Below are 24,664 nucleotides of genomic sequence, written 5' to 3'. Positions count from 1 at the left end.
GAGAGGGGGATACAAGGGTCAAAAGACCATAATGCACGCAGGCATCCACGGAAGGGTCCGGGCACCCGGGGTAAAGTGGCCCGGGCACCCGGACCGGTCAGAGGCGCGGGGCCGGGCACCCGGGGCTGCAAGGGCCGGGCATCCGGACAAGGCCGAGGCCGGCTGGAGCTGGGCCGGGCACCCGGGGCCATTTGGCCGGGCACCTGGGCGGCCTCAGCCAGCGCCAGGAGGGGCCGGGCACCCGGGGCCAACTAGGCCGGGCACCCGGGGTGCTCAGGGGCGGCTCCCAGCTGGCCGACCGGGCACCCGGGGGTTCCTCTTCTTCGTTTCCTTCTCCTTCCTTCTTCTCTTCAGGTGCCAGTGCCTCCGTCCTTGCTTCCTCATGACGATCTCTGACGTACCTAAGAGTTCACAATGCGTCTCTTTGAGGTAGAATCCCATTCTCAAGTGAATTCGGACGAAACTCAGAGAGGAAAGAATTAACCTCGGTTTCGACGGTGCGTGCACGTGCTCTTGTCATTGGTCCTCGAGGTGCTTGACGAGTTGTAGTAGAGTCCATGGGGATGAGCGAGGGATGCTCCGCATCACCCCCCCCCCCCCGGGAGAGATCCGTCCACGGATCGTGATCTTCATCACCATGGGAAAGAGAGGGCGTTGCCTTGTAGAAGTTCTCAACCACCAAGTACTCACCGCCTTCAAGCTCGAAATGGGCACTCTCCAATGTCGCGCCGTCTCGTAATTCCTTCAAAAGGAACAAGTACAACAAACACTTGGAAAAACAAATGCGGTTAGCGTGAGTGCAAAACCAAGCATTCAAGAGGTGATTCACCAAAGAAGTGTCGTCATCAAGTGTAGCATATGGTGTGACAAGGGATTGTGACATGTCATGTAAGCGCATAAATGGAGCAAAATCAAGGACATCATGGAAATGAGCATATAAATGGGAGGTAGCGATGCAAATATGTGTGTCAAGAGAATAAGCATCTACCTCAAGATCATAGCAAGCATGCATAAGACTCTCGATGAACGGTCTATGGTAGGTATAAGAGTCATTCACAACACCCAAGAAGATGATATGACTAAACACATGCATCAAGTGCAAGACAATCCAAGCATAATGTGCATAGGGTGTAGTGAAAATCGACTGGCACTCAACACAATAGAAAGAGCAATTTCATCATGTGTGAGGCAATCAAGGCAAGCATGTATCAATCAATGGGACATGGCATATGTGAAGGAATTACATTGTTGCAACCAAACATGTGATAGGAGCAAGTAATCCAAGAATTGGATGCAACACACAAGTCATATATATCATGATGCATGGAAGTTTGAAAATGGCAAGTCAAAGCAAGATCTCTAACAAGTGCGTAATCAAGTGGTCCAAGATGACCAATAAGTCTCATGGTGCAAGCAACACAAGTAGTATGATCCTCAATATCCATGCTCAAGAAAGATGTCACCTTGAAGGCGTGTCCTTGTGCATTCTTCACAATGCCGAAACACAAGCAAGTGCGATGTAGAAGCATCGTGATCGAAGGTGGTTCGCTCTCAAGACCTCGAATGGTCAACTCACGTGAAGTGGAAGTCGAGACGAAATCCAAGTATCCTACAGATGCACAGAACAAAACAAAGAATGTATGCGCATGGTAGATAAACACATCATCCATCATGATGGTTCTCTTCTCTTGCACCTAACCGTTAGAAGCACAAGTGCATGAATAATAAGATGCAACAATGGCTATATTCATGACACTAGGTATATGGTGCAAAGAGGTAAGACAAGCATGCTTCACAAGAAATATGTCAAAAGCTCCAAATATATTCGAGAATGCTATGGGGGCAATTTCATTATCAAGACTAAAAGCATTGTTGCACTCAAGATATGGCAAATCATTTAGCATGAGAGAGGCAACACATGGAGATATATGACAAGAAGCAATAACAATCATGTGCAAAGCATGTAGATGGTTGTCATCAACCGCATGAAGTGAGCAAGTATGAATCATGGATGATGCAACAAGGCAAGCAATCATAATAACCAAGTCGTGCAAGCTAGTAGTGCGAAGATGCAACATACTAGAAGAAATCATGCCAATTATGTCATGTGAGCAAATAATAGGCATAGGCAATGCACATGACATATCGCAAGCACGAACACAAAGCAAGATCATGGTATCATCATAGGCATGGGTCATAGGTAGAACATGGCAATAACAAGCAATATCTCCACCAAGCTTGCAAATACAACTACAAGTAGTAGAACCAATCGTCATGTGTAATGCAAAGCATGGGTCACAAATGCATGTCAAAGGCATAGGAATGAGCATATCATGCAAAGTGAACATGGCAATATGGGCATATAATATAATGGACAACAACCCATAGCCAAGTGAGTGCCATGTAGAAGAAATGTGCGAAGTCTTTGCGCGAAGAGAGCGGTGGGAAAGACAATCCATGGGATCTCAAGTCATCATTGCTCTCTAGAGCTCGTTTTGTCAACTCGTGGGATTGCGAGGTTGACAAGTATTCATGTGTACCTACACAAAAGAGACACAAACCAAAGAAATTGTGCGCGTGGTAAATGTACACATCATCCATCATGATGTGTATGTGCATGTGTGAGTTAGCACAAGATAAGCATCGCTCAAAGAAATTTGAGGCATAGTATAAGAACATGTCATCCATCATGAAAGAATAGTTGTTATGTCGAACATGATTGGGATGCAAATCTAGCATACAAGTATATGGCACATCAATAGCATTTTCATTAATGGGGAGCATATGGTGCAAATAATTATGAGAATCATGCAATGAATAGGATGGATCAAAATCTCCTAAAATATGTGAGGAAACTATGGGGGTCTCCTCATGAGCAAAAGCGGAAATATCATATGGAGAAAATGAACAACATCCAAAACAATGCATATCCGAAGCTAGGTGGTCATGGCATGGCATATGAGATAAATGATGCAAAGGGAGCATATCAATATTATCACAAGAAAAACAAATGCCAATAACCATGGGCTTGTCATCTATGCCATAAGTGCAAATTGGGTTTAATTTGATGGCATATGCAAAGTCACTATGAAGAGATTGTAAATATGACATATTGTTGATCTCATGCATAGCATATGACAAGTCAAGCGGATTATCAAACATGATGTGACCTAGAGAATTGTCACAAAAAATCCTATGTAACATGGCATCACGACTAATAGACTCCACATGGCAATCATCAAACTCATCATAAATGGGTAAATCATCGCATGGGGAAGTCGAACTAGCATGAAGCATGACAATAGGTGGATCAACATCATGCAAGCAATCAATGTCAAGAATGTCCACTAGTGGGACTAGAGCATCACCTTCACCCATGTTACCATTCTCATTCCACTCATGTGGTGTAGGTGAGGTGGCAAAGACCAAATGGTGGTCATCATCATCAAGTTGATGGAACCATGTGGGGGGTGCATCATATTCCACCATGGCCATCGTCTTGTCCATAGGAAGGACGAAGTCGCCGCGGATCGGCGCGTCATCATATATGAGACCTATCACCAAATGAGAAGGCACAATAGAGGTAGAGGTTAAGTTGTTAGAAATCGAAATGGCCTCACATGCCGTATCAACTACCTCACTCTCTCTATGTGGTGGTGGCTCACTCACTCCCTCAAGGTAGGTGCGCTCAATGTCACATATGGTGGAGTCACTCAAATCACTCAAGTGGTGGTGGTGGTGGCTCTCCTCACATGGGAATTGTGGCAACTCATCATATATGGGGCTAGTGGTGAAGTCACTCTCACTCTCAATATGGTGGCACAAGTCACTCAAGTCATCATACGTCGCCGTGGTCGAAGGGAAAATCCCATGCTCAACCATCTCGTCGTCGTCGCCGTGGATGAAGGCCGAAGATGGCACATCATCGCTCTCCTCCATGACCGAAGGGAAAATCCCATGCTCGATCATCTCGTCACCGTCGTCGTGGATGAAGGCCGATGTAGGCGTACTCGTCGGAGGTAGGCGAAGATGTCGTACGTCCAAAGGCGAAGATGCCTTGATAACACTTGGCGAAGATGCCGAAGTGGTGGTAGTAGTCGTAGCTCCGTCTTGTTGGTGCTCGTCTCGTGGTCTTCTCTTGTGCTCATGGAGGTTTTCTTGACGGTGTCGCATGGTACTTGCATCTTGTGGCCGTTCCGAAGACTTGCGACTCGAGCGTCTCCGCCTTGAAGATGACGAAGAGGAAGAAGACTTGTAGTTGGCCCACACGTGTCGGATGTCATCCAATTATGCGTCCAACTTGGTGTCGATGTAGTCCTTTATCTGTGCTTCGCTTTGGTGAATGTCGGCGGTGAGTCGCTCAATGCCTCGCATTGCTCGTTGTTGTCCGAAGATGGACGTTTTGGTGATGTAGTTGTTTGCGTCGTCGTTGTCGTGGAAGACCGGAGATGAAATGCCTTTCCTATCCATCACAAGACTCGAGCAAATGTGAGTGGAAGAAAGGAAAGAACTAGACCAATGTACCTTATCCAATGTTGAAGATGGATCAATGATCACTCAATAATGTATCAAGGAAATAGCACAATTGGTACCGGATCTTGTCAATTCTCACACCTACACAAGTAAGGCTTATGGTGGAGCTCGGTGAGGATAGTGGCACAAAAATTTGATGCAAAATGTTAGCAAGAGTCAATAATGTTGGAAAAATTCACAAATTCGCAAGTGAAACAAGTAGACCAATAGTAATATGTGGCACACGAAAACACACACACGGATAGATAAATGGGATCGTGCAACCAAGGAATGAGCACAAAATGTGGAATCCATGGAAAACGCTCGTGTTGCACAACTCAAGAGAGACGCTAGCACGATTGCTCAAAAGGCGGATACGACACTTGTGCACAACCTATAAGATGCAAAATGTATGAGCCTTCGATCACAAGAATGCTATGTGTATGATGTTCCCGGTGTTCTCAAGATGATCCAAGATGATCGGATATGACAATCTTATGTGCAAAGTGGTATGATGCTCTGGCTCTTGCTCACAAGCTCTTTGCTCTCTTTTTGCTTAAAAGCTTATTTTCTTCTTTTTTTTTCTTTTTTTTTGATATGGCCACTTATGCGAAATGCACAAACCAAGATAGCAATTGTGTATATGCGGGAACGATCTTGTGACACAAGGGATGATATGATGATACCAAGATGTTATGGTATGTATGCAATGGAAGGTACGGATCACTAATGTGCACAAGTAACGTTGCCGGCAATACTCAAATGGCTAGTCTCGATAGGCAAGTGACACAAAATGGGCTAGGGGGTTAACAATGTAATGGCAAGAATGATTGTACAATGATGGGATACCACGATACCAAGATGATATAGAGGTTATTGTTCTTGCTTACGGTTAGGTTGTCAAAATGGTGAAGTGGTTGATGTCGAATCCTTGTCGAAGGTGAGCGGCGGTGTTGTCGATGTCGAACCGTTCCTAGTTATAGCCGAAACACCCTAGGAAACGGGAAAAACCGCAAACTCAAAATCTCAAGGAAAATGTCAAATGGTGGTAGCGGAATGCGTTGGTGGTTCCGGAGTTAGCAATGCGGAAGTGGAGGTTGTGGTTGATGACGAAGCAACCGTCCCTAAGTAGCCGCAACACCTTAGGAGACTCAAGTCACCCCTCAAGTAACCACAAATGCTAAATGGAGCAAAATGGGTTAAGTTGCGGAAAGCGATGGTGGTATGGCGGATGATATGGTGGATGGCCTATGCAAAGATGCCAAAATGCCAAATTTTTGATGGAGTCAAATGATGTTGGAACCTATCTAGATGGATGGGGGATGTCAATAGCTACTCAACGAGCTAAAGAACGTCAAAATCGGACTCCGGGAGTGAAAGTTATGGCCGAAACGGTTTTCGTTGGTGAGCTGAAACTAGGAGGTGCGGGTGCCCGGGGGTGGAAGGTGCGGGCACCCGGGGTGGTCAGCGAGGTTGGGCGGAGAAGATGGCCCGGGGTCCGGGGTGCGGGCACCCGGCGTGGTCAGTGGGGATGCACGGGGGGTCTGGGTGCCCGGGGTGTGAGGTCCGGGTGCCCGGGGGTCACGGATTTGCGCGGAAATTCGTGGGAAAATGGAAGAAATTGGTGGATTTCGTGGAGGGAAAGGTGGAGATGGATGGGGGAATGCTAGATCCACTTGAAACCAAGCAAATCCATGGATCAAATCCAACAAAACCTCATCAAACCAACAAATCACAAAAAAAATTGGGGCTATTTTTGGTGGGGAATTTTTCGAAATTGGGGAGGAACACAACAAAATTAGGCTAGAGAACAAGATGGGGGGCACGGCTGCAAACAGAAATGGCGTAGGCATCTTGATCAACAAGAGCCTCAAGTATGGAGTGGTAGACGTCAAGAGACGTGGGGACCGGATTATCCTGGTCAAGCTAGTAGTTGAGGACTTGGTTCTCAATGTTATCAGCGCGTATGCCCCGCAAGTAGGCCACAATGAGAACACCAAGAGGGAGTTCTGGGAAGGCTTGGAAGACATGGTTAGGAGTGTACCGGTTGGTGAGAAGCTCTTCATAGGAGGAGACCTCAATGGCCACGTGGTTACATCTAACACAGGTTTTGAAGGGGCGCATGGGGGCTTTGGCTATGGCAACAGGAATCAAGAAGGAGAAGATGTCTTAAGCTTTGCTCTAGCCTACAACATGATTGTAGCTAACACCCTCTTTAGAAAGAGAGGATCACATCTGGTGACTTTTAGTAGTGGCCAACACTCTAGCCAGATTGATTTCATCCTCTCGAGAGGAGAAGATAGGCGTGCGTGCCTAGACTGTAAGGTGATACCTGGAGAGTGTTGTACCCCAGCATAAGCTGGTGGTTGCTGACTTCCGCTTTCGGATTCGTGTCCAGCGGGATAAGCGTGCCAAAGTCACTAGAACGAAGTGGTGGAAGCTCAAGGGGGAGGTAGCTCAGGTGTTCAAGGAGAGGGTAATTAAGGAGGGCCCTTGGGAGGAAGGAGGGGAGGCAGACAATGTGTGGATGAAGATGGCGACTTGCATTCGTAAGGTGGCCTCGGAGGAGTTTGGAGTGTCCAGGGGAAGGAGAAGCGAAGATAAGGATACCTGGTGGTGGAATGATGATGTCCAGAAGGCGATTAAAGAGAAGAAAGATTGCTTCAGACGCCTATACCTGGATAGGAGTTCAGACAACATAGAGAAGTACAAGATGGCGAAGAAGGCCGCAAAGCGAGCTGTTGGTGAAGCAAGGGGTCGGGCATATGAGGACCTCTACCAACGGTTAGGCACGAAGGAAGGTGAAAGGGACATCTATAAGATGGCTAAGATCCGGGAGAGGAAGACGAGGGATATTGGCCAAGTCAAATGCATCAAGGACGGAGCAGGCCAACTCTTGGTGAAGGACGAGGAGATTAAGCATAGATGGCGGGAGTACTTCGACAAGCTGTTCAATGGGGAGAATGAGAGTTCTACCATTGAACTGGACGACTCCTTTGATGAGACCAGCATGCGTTTTGTGCGGCGCATCCAGGAGTCTGAGGTGAAGGAGGCTTTAAAAAGGATGAAAGGAGGCAGGGCGATGGGCCCTGATTGTATCCCCATTGAGGTGTGGAAAGGTCTTGGGGACATAGCGATAGTATGGCTAACCAAGCTTTTCAACCTCATTTTTCGGGCAAACAAGATGCCAGAAGAATGTAGACGGAGTATATTAGTACCAATCTTCAAGAACAAGGGGGATGTTCAGAGTTGTACTAATTACCGTGGAATTAAGCTGATGAGCCATACAATGAAGCTATGGGAGAGAGTCATTGAGCACCGCTTAAGAAGAATGACAAGCGTGACCAAAAATCAGTTTGGTTTCATGCCTGGGAGGTCGACCATGGAAGCCATTTTCTTGGTACGACAACTTATGGAGAGATATAGGGAGCAAAAGAAGGACTTGCATATGGTGTTCATTGACTTGGAGAAGGCCTATGATAAGATACCGCGGAATGTCATGTGGTGGGCCTTGGAGAAACACAAAGTTCCAGCAAAGTACATTACCCTCATCAAGGACATGTACGATAATGTTGTGACAAGTGTTCGAACAAGTGATGTCGACACTGATGACTTCCCGATTAAGATAGGACTGCATCAGGGGTCAGCTTTGAGCCCTTATCTTTTTGCATTGGTGATGGATGAGGTCACAAGGGATATACAAGGAGATATCCCATGGTGTATGCTCTTTGCGGATGATGTGGTGCTAGTTGACGATAGTCGGACGGGAGTAAATAGGAAGTTAGAGTTATGGAGACAAACCTTGGAATCGAAAGGGTTTAGGCTTAGTAGAACTAAAACCGAGTACATGATGTGCGGTTTCAGTACTACTAGGTGTGAGGAGGAGGAGGTTAGCCTTGATGGCCAGGTGGTACCTCGGAAGGACACCTTTCGGTATTTGGGCTCAATGTTGCAGGAGGATGGGGGTATTGATGAAGATGTGAACCACCGAATCAAAGCCGGATGGCTGAAGTGACGCCAAGCTTCTGGCATTCTCCGTGACAAGAGAGTGCCACAAAAGCTAAAAGGCAAGTTCTACAGGACGGCGGTTCGACCCGTAATGTTGTATGGCGCGGAGTGTTGGCCGACTAAAAGGCGACATGTTCAACAGTTAGGTGTGGCGGAGATGCGTATGTTGAGATGAATGTGCGGCCACATGAGGAAGGATCGAGTCTAGAATGATGATATACGAGATAGAGTTGGGGTAGCACCAATCGAGGAGAAGCTTGTCCAACATCGTCTGAGATGGTTTGGGCATATTCAGCGCAGGCCTCCAGAAGCTCCAGTGCATAGCGGACGGCTAAAGTGTGCGGAGAATGTCAAGAGAGGGCGGGGTCGACCGAATTTGACATGGGAGGAGTCCGTTAAGAGAGACCTGAAGGATTGGAGTATCGACAAAGAGCTAGCTATGGACAGGGGTGCGAGGAAGCTTGCTATCCATGTGCCAGAGCCATGAGTTGGTTGCGAGATCTTATGGGTTTCACCTCTAGCCTACCCCAACTTGTTTGGGACTAAAGGCTTTGTTGTTGTTTGTTGTTGTTGTAGAACAAGATGGGGGGCTCCAATTTCGTGAGAAACCATGGCTCATGATACCAAGATGTTGTAGGGTGGAACCCTAGATGGAGATCTTTCACGAATTGGAAGGGAAATCCCCAAGAACACGAAGAACACGAAGAACACAAGAGAGGGGAAACACTCAAATTGACTAGATCCAATCACACATATGCTAGATCCAAGAACACACAAGAGATCACAATGATTCAAGGACAACAAAGGAAAGATACAAGGTACTAGTTCATCCCAATCCTATGAGGAAAGAGGTCTTGATGATCCTATGATGGGGATCCTTCTCTAGATGGGGCCTTGATATCCACTAGGGATCTTCTCCTAGGAGGTCTTGATCTCCATGAGGAGGAAGATGAGCAAAGCTCTCTCTTTGTCTATCAAATACTTTGCTATCCCTCAAATGAGCTAGGGGGAGAGATATATATAGTCTAGGGACGGAATAGAGGTTAGAGGGGAATACAAGGGTCAAAAGACCATAATGCACGCAGGCATCCACGGAAGGGTCCGGGCACCCGGACCGGTCAGAGGCGCGTGTCCAGGCGGGGCCGGGCACCCGGGGCTGCAAGGGCCGGGCACCCGGACAAGGCCGAGGCCGGCTCGAGCTGGGCCGGGCACCCGGGGCCATTTGGCCGGGCACCCGGGCAGCCTCAGCCAGCGCCAGGAGGGGCCGGGCACCCGGGGCCAACCAGGCCGGGCACCCGGGGTGCTCAGGGGCGGCTCCCAGCTGGCCGGCCGGGCACCCAGGGCAAGGGGAGGCCGGGCACCCAGAGGTTCCTCTTCTTCGTTTCCTTCTCCTTCCTTCGTTTCTTTAGGTGCCAGTGCCTCCGTCCTTGCTTCCTCATGACGATCCCTGACGTACCTAAGAGTGCACAATGCGTCTCTTTGAGGTAGAATCCCATTCTCAAGTGAATCCGGACGAAACTCGGAGAGGAAAGAATTAACCTCGGTTTTGACGGTGCGTGCACGTGCTCTTGTCATTGGTCCTCGAGGTGCTTGACGAGTTGTAGTAGAGTCCATGGGGATGAGCGAGGGATGCTCCGCATCACATTTGTCATTGAGCTCGTTTTGATCAGCGTACAACTATTGCTGTTTCTTTTTTTATGATTCTGGCAGTTGCCATCAGCCGCCGTCTGAACCGCTCTTGCTCAAAAGGGTCTTTTGGGACTATATTGTCCTCGGGCCGAGGCTTTCATCTTGCTCGGTTCTGGTAAGTAGTTGCTGTCAGCCCTGTCGAAGAGATCGTCAACATCTTCGTCCTTGAGTATTCCCATTGGGCTGTTATGCCGCTTCGAGGAGGCTTGAATGTCCTCTCCGAGGTCATCGGCGTCACCCGGTGTAGCGCCGTCATCGGCGGTGCCCGTGCTATGCCCGCTTGGGCCACCGCCGGTGCCTCTAGGGCGTCAGCGACAGTGTTTTGAGGGTTTTTTGGGAGTATCGACCATGTAGACGTCGTACATGGATGTAGCGGTCCGTCTGCCCGTATGGGTTGACGGGACGGTTGTTTCCGGTGTGGCATCGAGATCTTCATCCATGTTGGCGGCCTCTTCTGATGTGTAGTCCAATATGTCGGTTAAGTCATCGACGGTGGCGACTTGATGGGTGGTGGGTGGGATGTAAATTTCCCTGTCGTCGGCTTTAAGTCTGAGCTTGTCATAAACCGAGGTTTGGTCATCCGAGATTGACATCCTCTGAATGCGATCCGGCATCCCATTGAGGTGAGAAAGATCCTCAGGATTCATGACCTAGCACAAGGCCGGGCAGATCCGAAGTGAGGTTTGCGAGTCAACCGAGGTACCTTCGAGACATTGGCCGAGCCGAACTGACTTTGGGCCGGCAACGAGAGAGGTCGGATACGGGCTTGACGCTAAGTCTGTGCTTGGGCTTGTGTCGTGGTCTAGGCCTAGCGGGGAAACGGATTTCACGTCCGAGTTGAGGCCCGACGTGATGGCTGCCGGCTCCATATCCAAGGCTGGGCCTACCGTAGGATCTGATCCGAGATCCAGGTCGGAGGTCGATTCCGAAGTCAAGCCTACGGCGGCGGAGGGGCTCTCGATCCGACCTGGCGCCCATCCGGAAAGAACAAGCTCACCGCGTGAATCCGCAGTGTATTCCAGTCTTCCCAATGTGACAACTTGGTCAAGTACAAAATTCTCAACATGGGCGAGGTGCCCTGCTGAGTCTGCGTGCAGAACGATGTTGCTGAACGCGAAGACTGGCCGGGGACGAAAATATCCCCGCAGCTAGTGTTGCAGTTGATTTGCAGACGAGCCATTGATCTCTTTCCGATCACACAACAGAACTCTCAATGAAAGCACCAATGTCGGTATTGAAACCGACAGACCTCGGGGTAGGGGTCCCGAGTTGTGGATCTCAGATCTATGGATAACAGGGGATGAAGGAGACAATATTTACCCAGGTTCGGGCCCTCTCGAAGAGTTAATACCCTACGTCCTGCTTGATTATATTGATGATGATGTACCGAGTACAGGCGTGATCTACCTCGAGATTGTAAGTAATGTTCTAACCCTAAGGCTAGGTGGTTGCAATTGTGATCCTTCCCCTATGGACAAGATCTCCCAGTTTATAGACACTGGGGGCACCTAGGGTTACACATGGTCGGTTGTCAATCTAAGCCGATGCCAGTCTTGGAGTACACGTCAAGTCTTTGGTAGAATCCATCTTGATTACGCTGAGGTATGAGGCTTCTGGATCCCTCTTAGAGAAATGGTGGGCCATAAACTCGGCCCATGGATTGTGGGCGGACTAGGTTGGTACCCCCTAGTCCAGGACACCGTCAACCTGGATTGGGCATCGTGTTCCGGCGTCGTTTTCTTCCTAAAGACGCTGCCTTTGGTCGGTGGAGGTGGTGGTGGGTGCTTCGGAGCATGTGTGTCGTCGAGGTCTCTTCAGTGTTGTTCCCGTTCGGCGGCTTGTAGTAGGCACCATGGTCTTTGCCGAAGATGATGTGGTGGTCAAGGGACTGGCTTTGCTAGGTGGGGTGACCGTACTTGTTGTTCTTCCTCGGCCACCGACTGGACCTGGGTATGCGTGCTCAGAGGTGAGCATCTCTGCCTACCGACGGCGTGGCGTCCTACGATCTAGGACAAGAGAGCATGGGGCCCTCTTTGGAGGCAGAGGTGGATGGCGGGTCTGCAATGGTGGTGCATGGAAGGTGAGTGTGCTCGTCCTCCGGCGGCAGTAGATGGCAGCATGTGGAGTTCGCTGAGGGCTCTGATGCTCAAGCCTTTGCTTGGTGCACTTGCATCCCGTTAGCCGTTCTGTAGCATCGTGTATCTTTCTTGTTTTTCATTTTTTTTTTCATTTTTTTGTGTTGTATGCTCGGGTGTAATGCGGTGGTGGTTCCTTTATAATATAAAGCGGGGAGAAACCCTTTTTCGTCTAATAGTAGCGTTCTCCTTGACCAACACCTTTGTGGATGTAGAGAAGCAGCGAGAGCCGAGTGATCTGAGGCCTCTTCCTATGCATTGGTGCTTAGGTGAGGTGCTAAGTGCATTAAAAGTCTTAGCAACTAATGTCTACAATGCATGGGTGCTTCGCTTTTGTAGCTAAGTTTGCTTTATTTAATTGTGTAGCAACTAAATTCCTTCATGCATTGGTTGCTAGGCATTTTGCATTGGTCCACCCGCTTGGTACCGTTCCCTTTTGGGGTCACCATAATGCTCTCTCTCCTCTTTAATTGGTTTGCCACATCATTTTTTTGCCTATGTGGCATACTTAGCACTTGGAGGGGCCTAATGGGGGCCAAAGCCGCGCTGAGGAAGCACCTGCAGCAGGAACGGCTAGGCCACCGAATCCAACCACGACTTCCACAGCAGGAACGGCCAGGCCACAAAAATGACTAACCGTGCACTCCTGCGGAGCTGATCTTCGAGAATGAATAGGTGGCGGCGACGCCCATGCTGAACATCCGGCAAAGGTAGAAGGGGCGCCGCAATGTGCTGACGAAGCTAAGAGAGTAGACCGCGGAGCCTCGCAGGGCTGCCGCCTTGCATGACCATGGCAGCACATTTTCATACCCCTACAGCACAACCCATTTGAACAAAGTGGCTCATCTAATATTAATAGATCATCAACCCTATGCGCCCCTCCCCTCCCCAACTGAGGCGCTCCTACAGGTGCCCCTAGGAGGCAACCCTAGCGCCGCTGCCCCCGTCTTCTCACCCCGCCCCCTCCTTCCCTGGCCGCCGCCGATGGTGTTGCCGGCCAAAGGCCGCGTGGCGCAGGCGGCGGCGGGGCAGCTACCTCCCGCACGCAGGTGACGGGCGTCGCGGGGCGCCCTCCCCTGCTCGGTGGCACCGGGTGCCGGTCAGCCGCTGCTCCGACTCCCTCCTCCTTGCGTCCTGGTGGACTGCCGGCGCCTCCTCCTCTCCTCCTCCCCCTCCACCTCGGCTGTGGGGGCTGGAGGGGGCCGGGCGACGGATCTGGCAGCCCCTGCCCAGATTCGGCTGGTGGTGGCGGTTGCCGGCGGCAAGGTGGCCGGCGGCCCTTCCAAGGTGGTGGCGCTGCAGCTGGTGCTCGTTCTTCTCCGGTGGGGTGGCGGGGCACCGGCTGGACCTGGCCAGGGCGTAGAGACGCAGGTGGTGTGGTGGTGGTTGACCCTCCTCTGGCGGCCTTCTTCGGCAGCACGGTGCGGTCAATTCGGCGGCCCTCGCCAGCGGACAGGTGGCTGCCTCTTCCTCGTGTGGTTCTGGCCAGAGGTCGTGGTAGGGCGTCAGGGTGACGCAGGGGAGGCTGCTGAAGGGATGGGTAGACCGACTACCTGTCACCGGCGCAGGGGTGCGCTGGTCCGGACGAGCTTCGGCCCCCCCTTCCCTTTTCCTGGCCTAGCGACTCCTTGCCGCTGATCGTTGTTCGGGGCGGGTCGGTCACCGGCAGTTCCGATGGTGCTAGGGGTATGCTGGTCGACTCAAAGCTCGTGCCTTTGATGGTCTCCAGAGGTTCTGGATGCAAGGCGGCGACCTTGGTGACGGGAGCTGCTGCCTCGTGGCTCGGGCGCTAACGGGCTTGCTGCCATGGCCGCGTGGGCGGCATGGGGGCGGGCCTTCGACGATCTCGGTGGTGGTGCGGCCGGCGCTCTCATGTAGGGCTGCACCTCGAGCGGAGGCGGAGGATGGTGGCCGGGGGGAAAACCTCGTCGGGCTCGGAGCCAGACCGATGGCGGCGGCGTCCATGCGTCGTTCCCTTCTCCATCGCGGTGACCCTGTGTCCTTCGTGTTACTTTGGGTGAAAACCTAGATTCCCTGGATCGGGCGGTGGCGGCTCTTCGGTATCGTTTCTTTCTTGAAAGCATCACTTTTGACTCCCTGGTTCGTCGAGTTGCGGCTTCGTCTCCTCGCGGTGACTCGTTCATGGTGGAGAGCTCTTTAGATCCTTAGCTATGCTCTTCTACCTACTTGTTGTTTGCTTTGGGGTGTTTGGAGTAGCGTTGCTGTTCGTCAGCTCCCTTGTATCTGCCTTGGGTGTGTGTGGTGTCGGGTGGTTTGCATCATGTATGTCGATCGTTGCTTTATATATAAGTGGGGGGAAAGCCTTTTTCGGTAATACTAATGGGTATATACAGTAGAGATCCATTGCAAACGCAAAGCCCATTCTAATTTGGATGGATTACAATCCAGTTCACCATCCAAATTATAGCCATATAAATCTGTAGCCCTACTTAAACAATTAAACTTATTTTCAAAAAAAAACTTAAACAATTAAACTTTGATTTGTTTAAAGAAAACTTGAATTCTCTGATCCCCCCCGCGGCTGGTTCCCTAAGATGAATAGGGTGAGATTATAGTTCTCTACAAGGGTTCCAGGTCAGGTAAACATGTGTATACGTCAGTCCAAATTACATATAATCCAACTTAGTTGTGTAAAATGACATAATTCCCGCACGTCATGAGTGTCCGTTTTTGTAGAGTTTAGGACGGGGATGGTGACTTTTGCTGGAGTACCTAGTTGAAAATTGAATGCTTTATCAGTTATTTTACTTTGATATATACTTAGGTCTTATTATTATTTTTCATTATGTTTATACAGTTCTTGGAACTGCTTTAGCATACAACATGGTGCTTGATCTTCCTTTCTGGGCTGGTGTACTGATTTGTGCAGCAACTGTTATACTGCTTCTCGGATTACAAAGCTATGGGGTAAGACATTTCATCCCGCTATAAAACAGAAGGGAAAAATATTTTTGGAACTCGCAGTAACCAAAATCTCGTCCCTTTCATAAGTATAACAGTAATAACTGAGAAAGTTTTGCTGTTTGAAATCATCAGAGACCTTGATCTCTGTTTATACACAGCTGTACATGGAATAGATACAAAGGTTGTTAGGGTTACAAAGGATGTGCTAGATCCACTTTGGACTATTTAGTACCAGGAGCTGAAATTTCGTAGATGAGACACTTACGAGCTGGGATTTCCCATTAGCCTTTATATCATAGAAAAAATAAATAATAATAATTTTCTTGATGGTTATCTTCACTAATGGCCCACCCTGGCCCATTGTGCTAGATCCTTCACTGCTTGCAAGAGACTTCCTATGTAACAATACCTAAGATAGCAAGAACACATTCATTGTTTAGTATATATGATGTTAATAAATGCAGTGATATTTATAAAGTCCCTTTTCTCTTAAGGTCCGGAAATTGGAGTTCATGATTGCAGTGTTTATGCTCAGCATGGCCTCTTGCTTCTTTATAGAGCTGAGCCATGTCAATCCTCCGATGAATGAGTTAATTGAAGGGTTATTTATCCCAAGACTTAAAGGACATTATGCTATCTCAGATGCAGTTGCACTGATCAGTGCCCTTGTTGTACCGTAAGTATGGGACATATTTGTTGCTTCGTTGGTCATCAACATGAACACTGTATTATTATGGAAATATAAATAAGAACATGTATTTGCGATAGACATTCTATCTTTGTGAATTGCATGCTGATAATAAATTAAGAGCACATGAGAAACTAGTCGATTTGCTATTTATGGTTACAAAAATCAACTATTCAGTTGTACATCATTGTTTCCGGCTACATAAATATTTTCGTTCACTCTTGCACCTATTAACAAGACTATCCACTAAGGTTATTTTATACTCTTGGATGATTGGTTGAAAACGTTCAGTTCCTATCCACAAATGTACTTTTATCACCCCAAAGCATAGGGGTTTTTATCTAGTGTGTAAACTAAAAAGAAATAGCTTCCACTAATTTCAATTGTTTTTGAAATACTAGGCACAATCTCTTCCTACATTCTTCTCTTGTTTCATCAAGAAAATTACCATCATCCTCTGAAGCAGTTAAGGTAAATATCCAAATTTAGTATTTTTGTTCTATTTTGAATATTCTACTTAGACTTCCTTTTTCTATGTGCTTACAATACTATATGTCCCCATACACAATATAGCCCTTAAATGCAGTTGGCCATAGTGATTAATATCTTATTGCTTTCAAGAAACATGCAACATTTGAAATAGTATCTGTAGTAAACCACAAAATTCTAGGCTAGCAAAGTGTACGAATTGCCAAGATTTTTGGAAATAAAAGAAGCCAAAAGGGGGGAAAAGATCTACACAAACATAAGCTAATTACACCATGCATTGAAGCTGACATGATTGTACAACATATATATAACAAGGTCATAGTATTTGCAGCTATTGCTAGATCTATGGTACCCACTTCTTTCGTTCTAGTTGCAAAAGTACCAGCAGATATAATTTTAGTAATTTTTTTGCAGGATGCATCTGTGTTCTTCCTTCTAGAGAACGCATTTGCTTTGTTTCTTGCGCTCGTCATAAATGTTGCCATTGTATCACTCTCTGGAACTATATGTGCTGATAATCTTTCACTGGATGATACGAACACATGCAGCAGTCTCACTTTAAAGTCAGCATCCGTACTATTCAAGGTTAATATTTCCCCCAAACATAATTGAGAGGTCATTCGCCTTACATTCAGAAGTATAATACTCATTCCGATCCATAATAAGTGTCGCAGTTTTGAACAACTTGTTGCAGTTTGTTTTGAACTAGTTCAAAACTGCGACACTTATTATGGGTCGGAGGGAGTAGGATTCACTATAAAGAATAGACCATACATATTATGTACATAAAAATTCATAGAAGTAAATTATCATGTATACTCTCAGTTGAAAATCAATTTTATTTTACAGAATATTTTGGGACGGTCAAGATCAATTTTTTATGGTTTGGCATTATTAGCTTCTGGACAAAGCTGTGCAGTGGTTACCACCTACTCTGGGCAATACATTATGCAGGTAAAGTTATAGCATTGTTATTATGTATTTTGCATTTAAGGTATAAGCTCATGCATATAAATTCTATTTGTTAGAAAATGTAGTCAATTACATAACATTTTATCGGACTCACAAATTCGTGTTGTGCACATTTAATTTATATTACATAATACAATGTTATTCTAAAATTGAACTTATTATATGGGAGTAAAGGGCAAAACTTATATACCAGCACTAATTCTCGCAGACTAGAAATTTTATAACCATACATGCTAAAGGGGAAAACTTATATAAGTAACATTACTAACATACTTACGGAAAATACAATGGTGCACATGGTTCCACGCGCACCCATTATTAATAGTAAAATCTAAAAATAAAAAAATCAAACAATTCAAAAAATTTAGCTAATCAAACTTAGTTGACGGTTCTATTCATATATGAAGTTTTGCAAGGAAATGACACACGTCGTATTCTTAGCGAAGAAAATAAAATCTGATCTCCAAATTACTTCAAACATAGTCCTTTTTATGGCACCAATTTTATTATTATTTTTGCTTAGAATACCACGGATGTCATTTCTTCATGAAACTTCACATGTGAATAGAACAATCGATCATGTATGTTACAAAAAAAAACCAGAATTGTCTATTTTTTCTGATTTTACTACTCATAATGGGCGCACATGGAACATGTTCCAAAAATCCATGTCCCACGCTTGCTCACTATTAAATTACATTTTCCATTTTTTATTAAAAAATATCATCTATTAAATATTTCAAAAATTAGAATAACGTTCAAGCCCTAGTTTTGCATTAAAAGTACATACAGTGTTTTCTGTACATGATTCCCTCACCCAATGCCCCTCGGTATAATTTATCTAACATGAACATTCACAGGGATTCTCAGGGATGAGGGTATTCATCATATACCTTTTTGCTCCCTGTCTCACCATGGTGCCTACTTTGATAATTTGCAGCATTGGTGGTGCTTTACGAGTTCGTCAACTCATCAATATAGCAGCGGTCACTTTTCCATCTCAATGCTCCATAAAGTAAATGAGTATACAAGCTATGCGAATGTTTAATGACGTTTTATTTGTGTGCTGCAGGTCATATTGTCGTTTGTGCTGCCATTTGCTCTCGTTCCTCTCCTCAAATTCAGTAGCTGTTGCTCAATGATAGGACCGTACAAGAACTCAACATGGGTAAGCTCACTCATACTATGGTTATTACCATGATACATAATAACTTGTGAGGTGAGAATAACATAAAAATTGATATATATTTTAGTATTGTACAACCTAATAATTTTGTAGTATTATCTCAATTGTCCTTCGATGAAATGGGAGAATCAACTCATCGAGGACTATTCCCTTGTGTAGCACGAGAAACATTCCGAGTCGCTCCATGAGCTTACTCGAGTGTAGAGTGTGGGCCTACGTAGGCATCCTAAGTGGGGAATCTGAACCATCTACGCCCTGATTGCTCGATCATCAAGGTCTAGCAAGGATTATTTTGTTGCAAAGGGTAACGAAAAGTTTGTATACCCCGAGACAACATAATCCCTGTCACAGTTGCACACCCCTGACGACACCCCTGACGCACCGTAGCTCCCCCTCGCAGCATCAGGATTGCATCGATGAGAAGAATGCATTCAGACAAAAAGGGGATTGAAGCATGCATCATGGAGGACGAATTTCGTCGTTCAATCTACACTGATCTCCACAAGCGTACATCGCGTGCACTGAGAAGTTCTCCGTTAGTTGCACCCATCTACTCATATTGATGCCACCAACCGCCTAGACACTGTCACTTGTCCTATTATTGTCGTTGGCCACCCGCACCATGATCTATGCCAATCCGGTTCACGCCCGCGGGTAGTCATGTTCCGCGCAGCCAATGCTGGATTATGTTTAGGAGGTTGACGGCATCTAGATGAGTAGATGGGTGCGAGTAACTGGAGAAAAAAATCACTGAGCGCGACGTACACTTGCGGTGGTTGGTGTAGACTGAACGACGAAATTCGTCCCCCACGATGCACGTTCGAGCTCTTTTTTGTTTGAACGGTTTTTTCTCGGTGATGCAGCCATGATGGCGCGAGGGTTCGAGTAGGGGAACTACGATGCCTCAAGGATGTGAAGTTGTGATGCTTTTGGTTGCCCATTGCAACTAACCTCTGTTGGTTGCCGTTACCAACGATAAGTATATTTTTTAATAGGGTAGTACTTTTGCATTTTTTTAAATTTAGAGATATAAATCTAATATTTCTTATAAAAAATATTTTTTTAAGTATTCATAGTTTGGCGGTGTGTGCTCTGTCTCCTGTTTCTATGTATAGATGTAATCATATGGTACATGGTTTTTAGTAAAATGGTCACGTGAAGTTTACAAGAAATTGAATATCAAGACTACATACATCTGTCCTCACATGTCTCCTGTTTCTATGTATAGATGCAATCATATGGTACATGGTTTTTAGTAAAATGGTCACATGAAGTTTACAAGAAATTGAATATCAAGACTACATACATCTGTCCTCACATGTAATTCTTGAACCATGAAACATACAAATAGTAAGAGTAGACAAGCTCCGATGTGAATGATAGGTAGTGACAATCATAAGAAAAGTCTTATTGATGGCATACTTTGTGTTCATTTTCTTATTTGAAGGTCGAATTTAACTTTAAAGTTATGTATCTTGTGTCATGTTGCTTGTGACTACCTACACACAAACAAGATGGCATACAAGATGCTACATATGAAAGTAGTCGTTTACCAGGAAACTAGGAATCGGTTCCAGCACATGCATTTTGTTCAACAAAGAGTAATATTTTACCCAAAAAGGCTTTCCCGCTTTATAAATAAAGCAAACCACCACAGCCACAAAGTATCACAGAGGTTCACCCACACACACACACAGAAAGTCGCACAACATAGAGTACAAGAGGGTTCTGCTGAGGGCACAGCTCAACAAGCCCTGAAAACGAAAACAAAGAAGGTTACACCGCAGCTAAGAAGCTAATTCAGCTCAGGTGGTGGAGGAAGCGGCGGCGCCAAGCGAAGAGCCATCGCGCGAAGGTCAGCAATGATGATGTTGATGGCGTCCCAGTCCTGGTGGCGGTTAAGCGGCCGCTGAAGCTGCAAATAACCACACATTTTGAATACCGCGTCAGTGGCACGTCGAAGAGGCACTCGCTGGATGACAAGCTTATTATGCATGGTCTAGAGCGTCCAAGCAAGGACCCCAATGAGCAGCTACCTAATGTGGCGGCCCGATGGGGTAGATGCCTGGACCTCGGTGGGGAGGTCCGGGAAGTTGGTGTTGCACCAACTACCCCTGACTACCGCACGGAGGCAGCTCCAGAGGAACTGGGCGGAGAAGCACGACAAGAAAATTTGATTCGAGGTTTACTCAGTCCCACATAGGGGACACATCCCATCGCCCGGGTCGTTTTAACACCTCTACGCCGGAGGGAAGCCGGCCACGGATCCATTGCCACAGGAAGATCCTGATCTTGGGGGGAACACGGATAGCCCAGATCAACTCGAGGACCGCCGGGCCTGGGGTGGGGGCGATGGCCTGGTATAGGGACTTCGTGGAGAATCGGCCCGAGGGCTCTAGGCACCAGGATAAGCGGTCATGAGGCTACGCCAGATCAGGCTCGTGAAGCGCAACAGCCTCCAGGGGCTCATGCCAGGCGGCGATTTCCGAGGGCCCAAATGGCCGCCGGAACGCGAGACGCCCTAAGTCAATAAGGGCCGTCTCGACGGAGATCCTAGGCTCCACCGCAATGGAGAAGAGATCCGGGAACCGGGCAGCGAAGGGGGAGTCCCCGGCCCACCGGTCGAACCAAAACAGAGTGGTTGTCCCAGAGCCTACCGTGATGGAGGTCCTGATGCGGAGAACCGGGAGCAGCTGGATGACGGACTGCCAGAACTGGGATCCCCTTGCCCTAAGGCAGAAGGCAAGAGGTTGGTCGTGCAAGTATTTGTTTCAGATGATTTGCAACCACATGCCACCCTCGCCATTTGCAATGCGCCAGAGCCACCTCATTAGGAGTGCCAGGTTCATGCGTTTGGAGGACATGATGCCGAGGTCGCCTTGGTCCCTAGGTTTGCAGATGTCGGTCCAACAAACCATATGGTATTTCTGCTTATCACCATCATCGACCCAGTAAAAGCGCGCCTGGACTGAACCGATCTCATGGTGCAACATTTCGGGCAGACTGTAGAAACTCAAGATGAACAGGAGGAGGCTGGACAAGGACGAGTTGATGAGGATCGTCCGAGCCGCCTTAGACAACCATTGCCCTTGCCATGGCTCAATACGGTGCTGAAGCTTGAGCACCAAGGGCCGCAGGTCTGCCACGGAGAGCGGAAAGTCGCTAATGGGGATCCCCAGGTAGGTGGTGGGGAAAGAACCAAGCCGACAGTTGAGCCGGTTAACAATACTCTGCCTCTCGGAGGGGGAATAGCCTAAAACCATTACCTCATTCTTATCGAAGTTTATTTTGAGACCTGACAACTGCTGGAAGCACAGTAGCAGAAATTTCAGGTTCAGATATCGGCCGTCGAGCCTTCCACCATGATAATGGTGTCGTTGGCATATTGGAGGAGGGAGACACCACCTCCCTCCACTAGGTGCGGGACTATGCCGTGGACGTGGCCCGCGGTCTTCGCCTTATCAAGGATCATCGCCAGGGCGTCAACCACCATGTTGAACAGAAACGGAGAGAAGGGGTCACCCTGCCTAACCCCACATAAGATGGGAAAATAGGGCCAGATTTCCCCATTAATGTTAACCACGGTGTGCCCAGAGGCCACCATCTGCATGACCCGGGTGACCCAGCGATCGTCGAACCCTTTCCTGAGCAACACTTCCCAAAGGAAGGACCAACTAACCATGTCGTAGGCTTTGTGGAAGTCAATTTTCAGGAAGACTGCTTTGAGGTTTTTGGACCGGACCTCGTGCAAAACTTCATGGAAGACAAGGACCCATCCAGAATATACTGGCTTTGGATGAAGGCGGACTGGTCAGGGTGGGTGATGTTGTTGGCCAAAGGGGCCACCCTATTGGCGTACACCTTTGCCAGTATGCGAAAGATCACATTGATCACCATGATTGGCCGGAACTGACGAATGTCCGAGGCTCCAGGCACCTTGGGAATCAATGTGATGATCCCGTAGTTAAGGTAGTGGAGGTCAATGGTGCCCACATATAACTCCTCAAAGAGGGCCATAACCTCCGGCTTGATGGCAGTCCAGAAGGTCGGGAAGAACTTCACCGACAGACCGTCGGGGCCAGGGGCGGACGATGGATTCATTCCTTTAATCGCCTCCCAGACTTCCTCCTCAGTGAACGGAGCCGTAAGGGCGGCATTTTCCGCGGCCGAGATGCACTGTGGACCAACCCAGAAGTCTGTAGCTAGGGCCAAGCTTACCCTAGGGGCGAAAAAATGGCTTTATAAAAGCCATCGACATGAGCACGGATCTCGGCCGGGCCCTGCAGGAGGGTCTCCCCATCCCAAAGCAAGGGGATGGTATTCCGCCTCCTACGACCATTGGCGATGCCTTGGAAATAGGCCGTATTGGCGTCACCCTTGAGGACCCACTTTTGGGTCCCCCAGAGTCGCCAATACGCCTCCTAGTCGGTGTAAATGACCGTGAGCTGATCCTCAAGGTCGTAACGAAGCAGCCACTCATCAAGGGCTAGACCCACCGAGTCGGCCTGGAGGTCCAACGCTTGGATGGAGGCGAGGAGGGCCTTCTTGCGATCCCACAGGTCCCGTCCAAGGTTTGCGCCCCAACCCTTCATAAACTGACGAGAGCGCTTCGCACAGAAGTGCCAATCATCCACCGCCGAGATGGACTGGTGAGGGGCGAGCCAGGCCTCCATCCAGCGGTCCCGAACGGCCTCAGCGAAACCGTTCTGGTTAAGCCAGAACGTCTCGAAGCGAAACCTAGGCGCAGTGGGCGGGCGGTCATCTTGAGAAGACATGAGCAGAGGGACATGGTCCGAGCCAATCCGGGTGATGGCGCGGAGGGAGGCAAGGGGGCAGCAATGCTCCCACTCTGGCGAGACCAAGATGCGGTCCAGAACAGAGCGGGCCTGGTCCGCCTGGCGGTTGGTCCGGGTGAATCTGGCACCAACCCTGTCTAATTCCCGCAGACCGAGCTCTGCGATGCAATCATTGAACATCTGCATCCGAGGGAAGTTTTACTAGATCGTTGCTCTTATCCTCTGCAAAACGGAGGAGGTTGAAGTCATTACCTACTACGACCGGCAAGCGCGTGGCCGACACCTTCCTCTTGAGTTCATCAAGGAAGGACGCAGATCGGCGGTGGTCAGCGGGGCCATAGACAATGATGATCTCCCACTTGAAGTTGAGAGCACGCTCGAACAGCTCCATACTGACAAAGAACTCCCCCCTTATACATACCAGCCACCTCAAAGGTGGCATCCTTGACACCTAGCAGGATGCCACCCGAGTGCCAGGCGATCCCACTAGAAGGGAGCCAATGCCAGGCAAACAGGTGGGTGCTCAGCCGCCCAAGCTCAGACAAGAACTCTGTGCGCATGGTCTCTTGGATTGCCACGATGTCTATCCTCTCATCTCGCATGTACTCGATGAGTTGGCAGCGCCGGCCATCTTGGCCAACGAATGTTCCAAAAAAGGGTCCGCATTAAGCCGCCATCGGGGGGCTGCTTGACCCGAGGACACGGGAGGCGGTTTGGGCACGGAGGGCGGCGGGGCGGGAGCAGGTGCTGCCACGGATCTCCAGGGCCGCTTGCGGGGCCTGGGTATCTGACAGGGTGGACGTGTGAGGTCCACTGGCCGCGGGGGGAGGGGTGTGGCCATGCGACCACGAGCCTCAGCCAACCTCCCATCCAGGATTTCCCGGGCCCGGATTGCCTCGATCTGGACTAAGGGGTTAGCCACCTCCCCCCTGGAAACTATAGCGGAGTCGGCCGCGACCTTAGCTAAGTGCCCAAGCGGAGCCGACTCCAAGGCAGAAAAAGGGCATGTAGAAGAACTAGCTGGGATGACTGGGGTACCTGGCTTGAGGTTGCGGGCCGCGGTTTGAAGCTCTGCCCGCTCCAGCATTGGCAGAGCAGGGCTGCCAGCCGGCCGAGCAGCATCGATCCGGCGCTGCGCCATGAGGACATCACCAGAGTCGAGGTCGAGCGCCCACGCCTGGAGTAGGCAGCAGTCCGTGGCGGGTGCGGAGGTGCATCCACAGGCGTAGAAAGGACGGAAGCCACCCCACTCCCCATGGCTGAC

General features: G+C 48.6%; 1 protein-coding gene across 2 annotated transcripts in view; it reads left to right on the top strand.

Annotated features, from left to right (window-relative positions):
• The window catches only part of LOC119276051 (metal transporter Nramp4-like), a 57,660-nt gene that overhangs the window by 12,239 nt on the left and 20,757 nt on the right, over positions 1-24,664 (top strand). The window contains exons 6-12 of one of the 2 annotated variants that reach the window (XR_005136264.1): positions 15,163-15,272; positions 15,764-15,945; positions 16,359-16,428; positions 16,861-17,031; positions 17,296-17,400; positions 18,289-18,404; positions 18,491-18,504. Coding sequence is in view for 1 of the 2 variants with exons in the window: in XM_037557014.1 (XP_037412911.1) it covers positions 15,163-15,272; positions 15,764-15,945; positions 16,359-16,428; positions 16,861-17,031; positions 17,296-17,400; positions 18,279-18,404; positions 18,491-18,586 (860 nt within the window). In the remaining variant the exon portion in view is untranslated. Of the gene's footprint in view, positions 1-15,162; positions 15,273-15,763; positions 15,946-16,358; positions 16,429-16,860; positions 17,032-17,295; positions 17,401-18,278; positions 18,405-18,490; positions 18,587-24,664 lie in introns of those variants that run through there. The other variant, XM_037557014.1, reaches the window with a different exon arrangement.

This window comes from Triticum dicoccoides, chromosome 3B, assembly GCF_002162155.2.
Source record: "Triticum dicoccoides isolate Atlit2015 ecotype Zavitan chromosome 3B, WEW_v2.0, whole genome shotgun sequence".
Taxonomy (NCBI): Eukaryota; Viridiplantae; Streptophyta; class Magnoliopsida; order Poales; family Poaceae; genus Triticum; species Triticum dicoccoides.
The sequence above is the reverse complement of the archived record's forward strand: the minus strand, read 5'-3'. Positions and strand labels throughout refer to the sequence as shown.